At 48.6% G+C, this 6,525-nt stretch overlaps 1 protein-coding gene across 1 annotated transcript in view; it reads left to right on the top strand.

The window, feature by feature from the left end:
- The first annotated feature begins 6 nt into the window (after positions 1–6).
- Positions 7–6,525, top strand: part of SCARB2 (scavenger receptor class B member 2) — a 68,997-nt gene continuing 62,478 nt past the window's right edge. The window contains exon 1 of the mRNA XM_006142962.3: positions 7–126. Coding sequence (XP_006143024.1) covers positions 10–126 — 117 coding nt within the window. The 5' untranslated portion in view covers positions 7–9. The remainder of the gene's footprint in view (positions 127–6,525) is intronic.

The following is a 6,525-nucleotide window of genomic DNA, read 5'->3' as shown; positions in this document are numbered from 1 at the left end:
GCGCACAGAATGGGCAGATGCTGCTTCTACACGGCCGGGACGCTGTCCCTGCTCCTGCTGGTGACCAGCGTCACGCTGTTGGTGGCCCGGGTCTTCCAGAAGGCCGTGGACCAGGCAGTCGAGAAGGTGAGCCTAAGTGTGCGTGTGTGTGTGTGTGTGCGCGCGCGGATGTTGGGGGTGGCTTCCAGCCCACGGCCCCCTCCGAGCCTTGTGCCGGGGAGACCTGCACCCTGCCGACCCGGCCTGAGCCTCCTTCCGTCCCTGTCTTTTCGGGCTCGGTGGGTGAGGGCTTCAGAAGGACCGGGAGGAATGGAGGTGACTGTGATCTTTCTCGTCGCACGTAGCACTGCAGACCTTATCTCTTTAAAAAGGCTTTCGCTTGTGTCTATCATTTCCATCTCTCCCCACCCCCTTCACACACCCTAATCTCTTTTGGGCCCAAACTCGTTTCCCTCCTACTCCAGGAAGAAACAAAACTATTTAAATGAAAGACACCGCAGACGGGGCAGGTTCTGTGGCTGCTTGCTGTGGCTTTGAAGTGGTGTGGGGTTGGGGAGAAGAGGTGGGCGTGTGGTCTATTGTTTTCTACCCTCCTGAGCCCGCTAGGGTCGGGCGGGGCTGGGCTGGAGTAGCCAGGCTAGCCCTGTGGCGTGGCGACAGTTCGTCTGTCCCCATCTGTGCTTGACACTGACTTGGCAGCTCAGTATCTTGCACCGGCAGCCCCAATTGCTTTGTCTCTCCGTGGGTTCTTGCTCCTAACAGCCTAGTTATCAGGCATGGCTGCATTTATAGCATCCCTATAAGAACCTGGCTCCTCTTTTGCCCTAGATGAGTGGACTAGATAGAGAACTAGTTATTTTAGAGGACTTCATCTTTTGACCTTGCTGGTCATTTCTTCTGCCTTTTCACCCACATCCACCAGGCTTTGTGGAAAAAGGAACAAGAGAGAGTCACCAGGACCACTTTTTCCTTAAAAAGATTCATTAGCACAGCCTTTCTTATGAACACCTCAACTGCTTGCCACTTGCACCGACTGCTCTGCACTTTGCCCTCAGCAGGTAAAAAGCCCTGGTTGGGGCCAGCCTGGTGGTATGGTGCTTAAGGCCGCTGGATCCCACATGGTCCAATGCAAGGTTCGAGCCTTGGAGCTAAGGGCTTGAAAATAGGCTGGGCCCTTGAGATGCATGCCCACATCTTGAGAGGAGAGTGGAGGAGAAGGGACTGTGGAGTAGTCATCTCCCCAGGGGGTGATTTCTCATTCTCTCTCTCTCTTTCTCTTTCTCTCCCCCTCTGTCTTTCTCTGGTGAGTGTTCTCGCTCTATAGGGAGAAAAAAAGAAAAAAGAAACAGGTGTCTTCCAGTTTCGGCTACTCCCTGATGAGTAAAGTTGTCTCGAGGTGGCAACAGAGTTAACCGAGGTTTCTCCAAGTGCTCAAGGTACTTGAAATCTGACAGTTAAAGGGGACGGGAACCTGAAACAAACAAATAAAAGCAGTGTTGTGGGAAAGGATAATTTAATTTTTAAAAAGTTCACGTTGCTGTGACCAGTGGGGGACGTGGTGGTTAAGGTGCTGGACTCCCACATGGCTGACTGCCATTCGAGGCCTGGACCCGGTAACTTGAAACTCACACCGGGTGCGTGTGCATGTGTGCACAAAATCCCAGGAGCAGACTGGAGGAGAATAAATAGCAGTGTGGCCAACCCCCCGGGGGTGATTTCTCGCTTCCTGTCTCTGTGTCTCTTTGGCAAGTGCATGCACCCTAGAGCAAAAATTCTCTCTCTAAAAAAAGTTTACATTGTCCAGGGAAGATAGGGCCCACTGCCTGGCCTTCTCAAGTCATTGCTTTCCCGGAGGGATAAAGAAACTGAGTTCTGGGTTATTCCTGCCCACTCCCAAATCGGTGGTAAGCTTTGTTGGAGGATGACAGCTCTTGTGTTGAATGACTAGAGCTAAGCAGTTTGATTATAGCCAACATGAGAATTTTCTGGCGTGGCTTTGAAAGTCTCTTGCTGGAAAAAAAAAAAAAAGAAAAAACAAAACAAAACAAAAAAAGGGGCCAGCAGTTAGCGTAATGGCTATGTCGCTGGACTCCCACGTAGTCCGCCGTGGTTCGAGTCCCGGACCCGGTGGCTTAAACTCACGCAGGGCGGTTATGCGTATCTGCCCAGAATCCAGAGAGGAAATGGAAGAGAAGGGATTGCGGCGTGGCCAGTCCCCCTGGGGGGTGACTTCTCGCTTTCTATCTCTTTGTCTCTCTCTCTCTGTCTGGCGAGCGTACGCGCCCTATAGCAAAAACCTCTCAAAAAAAAAAAAAAAAGAAAGAAAAAGAAAAGAAAGTCTCTTGCTGGGATGTCCATAGATGAGTGGACGTCCCAGGGCCCCAGAAGTGGCCAGCCATCAGATGCTCTGTGTTCCATTTCACTGGGGAAGAGGGGCAGCTTGGCTGAGGCCTGAGTGTGTGTTGGTGGTGTAGACTGGCTTTTCTGAGTGGTTTTCTCCCTGAGGAATGGACTGTGTTCTGACTGGAAAGTGGCCTCTCAGAACTGCCCAACTCCCAGCTACAGAGCACTGTATAATGTGGCGTATGAAACCAAAAGACAGGGCAAGTTTTGGTGGACCGGTTTGGTGATGTTGTAAGTCCAGAGGTTCCAATCGGCTCTTTCCTGGGTTACTTGTCTGGTGGTAGCACAGGCTGGTAGGCGACAGTAAGATCTTTGCAAGTTAGTGCTCCCGGGCCAGAATCCCAGCTTCTGGTGTACTGCTGGCTGACCATAGGTTAGCTGCCATCTTTCTTGACCCATGTTTTCCCTACCTGTATGTATACACATGCCTGTCTATAGTAAGGTTAGAAGAACGAGTCATGAAAATGGGTGTGATTTTTCCTGGGATATGGTTAACGTGTAATAAGTGATAGCAGTTTTGTTTTTCTTTGAAGTCACACAAAGAAAAAGCACCTAAGATTGGAGTCAGTCATCCTGTGTTCAGATCCTAGACTCAACATTTGCAAGCCTTTGCCTTTGGGCAACTTGGCTGGGTCTCAGTTTTACAACTTGTCTATGTGGAGATGTGTGTGTTAGCTGGCTGGGACACAGTGCTACATTTACCACAAGCTCGCCAAGCTTTGCTTTGGCCCTCTCACTTGTACTGGCCCTTGCAAAGCCCGGTACCTTATTTTGTATCCCCCAAATTTCCTTTTTCTTCTTGGGAAACACCCCTCGAATTGTATAAGCTCTAAGACCCACAAGACCTGGATCAGCCTCTGCGTGCGAACTGTTGTGGGACCGTGTGTGAGAGCACTTAGCATCTGCCCTGGTCGTGGGTTTGCATGGCGATTGATTAGCGGCAGTTGTCACTGTCTTCGTCCATGTTGCTATGGAGCTGTTCATTCGTAACTTCACTGTATTACGGTCGCAGTATCATCTACTCTGCTCAGAGCGTTTTCATTCGATGATTATCCACGTGCAGGACTTGTCTTCATCAAAAGAGAGGAGAAGAGGGATGAAGTTCGAATGAGTAGGTTTGGCTACTGGTGGGAAGCTTAGTAAAATAATTGCTCTCAGAAGAATTTGCCTCAAGTGATAATTGCCCTTGAGCCTTGTAGTAACCAGAGGTGATTGGAGGGAAGTCCAGGGAAAGACAAGACAGTTTATTCCATTCTTGGCCTGCTGGTGACTGTCCTGTGCTGGGCCATTCCTGTAATGGCCTCTGTTTTCGCCTTTGCGAGAGAGGAAAGCAGTAGCTCCCTCCTCTTCTGCCCGCACCCACTTCCCTGAGGGGTTAAGAGCACTTCCAGTTCATCTTGGTCAACTGTCTGACCCTTCTGGAGACAGCTTTGCAGAGACCTGGCAGTAGCCTGTTTTCTCCCCTAGAGCCTGTAAGGGCAGGACTCGTACATCTAATTGGTGGCCCAACTAATCGTCTTGGCACCAGGGGTAGTGCCTAGTTCATCGCAAGCATATACTGGGTTGTCGGAAAAGCCAGGACATATTTTTCTATGTAAAAAGGCATCATGACTTTTCCAACACTCCACTAATAAATGCCCGTTGACTCACCTTGAATCATTTTAATAGAAAGAAGGGTGTCCCGAGAAGCAGCAGAACTTGGTTCAAATTTCTTTTCTGTTACTAATGAACATTTGGATTAAGCTGAATGGGCAGTGAGTTATCTGACTTCTCGGAGCCTCAGGTTCCTTATTTCGAATATGGGAAAGGATAGGGACTTCATGGGGTGGTCACAAGAATGAAATGAAATAATTTGCTATATGGGCTGGCTCCGTGGTGCAGCAGTAACGCACTGCCCCTGGGTCTCACGTGGCGACTGCGGTTCTTGTCCCCGGCCCAGTCAGCCTGACACACACCAGACATGAGTGCCCAAGGTCTGAGGGGCTGGAGGAGTGGAGGAAGGAGAGTGCAGTGTGACCAGATCCTGGACAGTGCGCTTCTCTCTCACACACACCAATACGTGTGCATGTTTGTACACACACTATCATGCGTAAAGAAAAATGTAACTATTAATTTAATTAATTATTATTTTAAAATTTGCTATAGGGCATGTGCACTCACCAGAGAGAGGGGAGAGAGAGGGAGAGGAGACAGAGAAAGAGAGAAAGCAAACCACCAGGTCAGGGACTCCAGCTGTGGTCAGCCATGTGGGAGTCCAGTACTTTAACCACCACACCACCTGTTGGCTCCAGAAAATAATATTGTTGACGATTGCTTTAAAGCACCCGCACGGTGCCTGAACATTGACATTTGTTTTTGTTTTTAGGTCTTATTTTCTCATCTGTGAATTGAAGCTTAGATAGTCTCTAAGGTTCCTTCTAGTTCCAAACTTCTGAAATTCTATGACACAGCACAGTGACCTTTAAGAGCAGTTTATGCAGTTCAGAAGATTACATTTGCCCTCCCGAGCTCTGCAAACTTGCTGACAGTTTGAACATCTCCCAGAAATGGGGATGGAGAACTAGCCAAAGTCAGGGTGAGTAATAAGGGATGGGCTGACAAGGCAACCAGTGAGAGGGAGAGACAGGCTTTTTCCTTCCTCTTCACGGGCCAAGGCGGGACACAGCATAGGCCTCAGGGATGAAATGAACAGGACGAAGACACTCAGCCTTCGCCTGGACCTGAGCATCTGGGCAGGTACCAGCCGGCCTTGCCAAGAAGCCGCAGAACTTTGGAGCTGCTCCACTCATGCCTCAGGAGATGGATCTAACCACTGGCCACCCAGTAGTTTGGATTGGTTAATACATGGGGTCTTCTTGGGCCAGCAGGCGGGGTGGTGGTTAAGGTACTAGATTCTCACATGACCTACTGCAGTTCGAATCTCAGACCTGGCTTCTTGAAAATCACACTGGGCACATATGCAGGGGTGCCCAAAGTCCCAACAAAAGGAAGAAAAGGGATTATGGTGTTGTCATCTCTCTGGGAGATGGGGTAATTTCTCACTTTCCCTCTCTCTCTTTCCAGCAAGCACACTCATCCTATGGCAAAAACCTAAAAGACAAACCAACGAAAATACATATATATATCTCGTTGGAAAAGTCACGACACATTTTTGCATAGAAAAATACATCATGACTTTTTAGATAACCCAATATACATACATACATATAGTTGTCTTTTAAAAAATCAGATTAGTAAAGCATTTCATTGCTGTTTCTGTATAGTTAGTTGGCTATATATAATTTTAAAGGGTTCCTCCTTGTACATTTTTTTAGAGAGGATTTTGCAATAGGGTACATGCACTCACCAGAGAGACAGAGATGAGAAATCATCCCCCAGGAGGCTGGCCATACTGCAATCCCTTCTCCATTCTCTCAGGATTTTGGGCACTCACGCACACGTGCCCAGTGTAAGTTCTAAGTTGTCAGGTCTGGACTTGAACAACAGTTGACTACCTGGTCGACTACATCCAGAGACATAACCATTATGCCATCTGCTGGTTCCCCTCCATGTACATTTAACTCATCTCCCGTGTTGCCTTTGTTCAAAGTCAGGAAGACTTAGAATCTTAGTCTGAGATGTTTCTGAATCAGAAAGAACTTTAGAGATCGCTTAATGCTATTTTACGGTAAAGGAAGCCGAGGCTCAGGGAAGCAAACCCTGCAGAGAGGTGAGTGAAGAGGTAGGTGTGCAACCGGCTCTCCGGACACTGCATCCCCTTCTCCCATCTCGAGGGTGACCATGTGTTCCCTTTGCCTGACATAGTCCTGCCTACTTTATGTGTACCTGTTGGTTTGGTTAAAAAAAAAAAAAAAGGCGCTTTTTCCTCCAAAATATTTCTAGTTAGGACAGTAAGTTCTGTGGCCACACCATCACTGCCCCTCCACTTGCACTGTCTTCACGTTCCACACTCTCAGCGTGAAAGAGGAGCAGTGTTCTCTAAGGTGCTGAAGCCTCTCAAACTGGCCCAAACAAGACAGAACTTTGGTTTTTCTTTTTGCAAAGCTGGAATAGGAAGCTTCTAGAAATCGAAGGGTGGGAACCACAGCATGTGCAGCCTCCTGGGAGTACAGTGGAAACCGC

This window comes from Tupaia chinensis, unplaced genomic scaffold (genome assembly GCF_000334495.1).
Source record: "Tupaia chinensis unplaced genomic scaffold, TupChi_1.0 Scaffold000086_1, whole genome shotgun sequence".
NCBI classification, from domain to species: Eukaryota; Metazoa; Chordata; class Mammalia; order Scandentia; family Tupaiidae; genus Tupaia; species Tupaia belangeri.
Note: the sequence above shows the minus strand (reverse complement) of the source record. Positions and strands in the feature narration are given on the sequence as shown.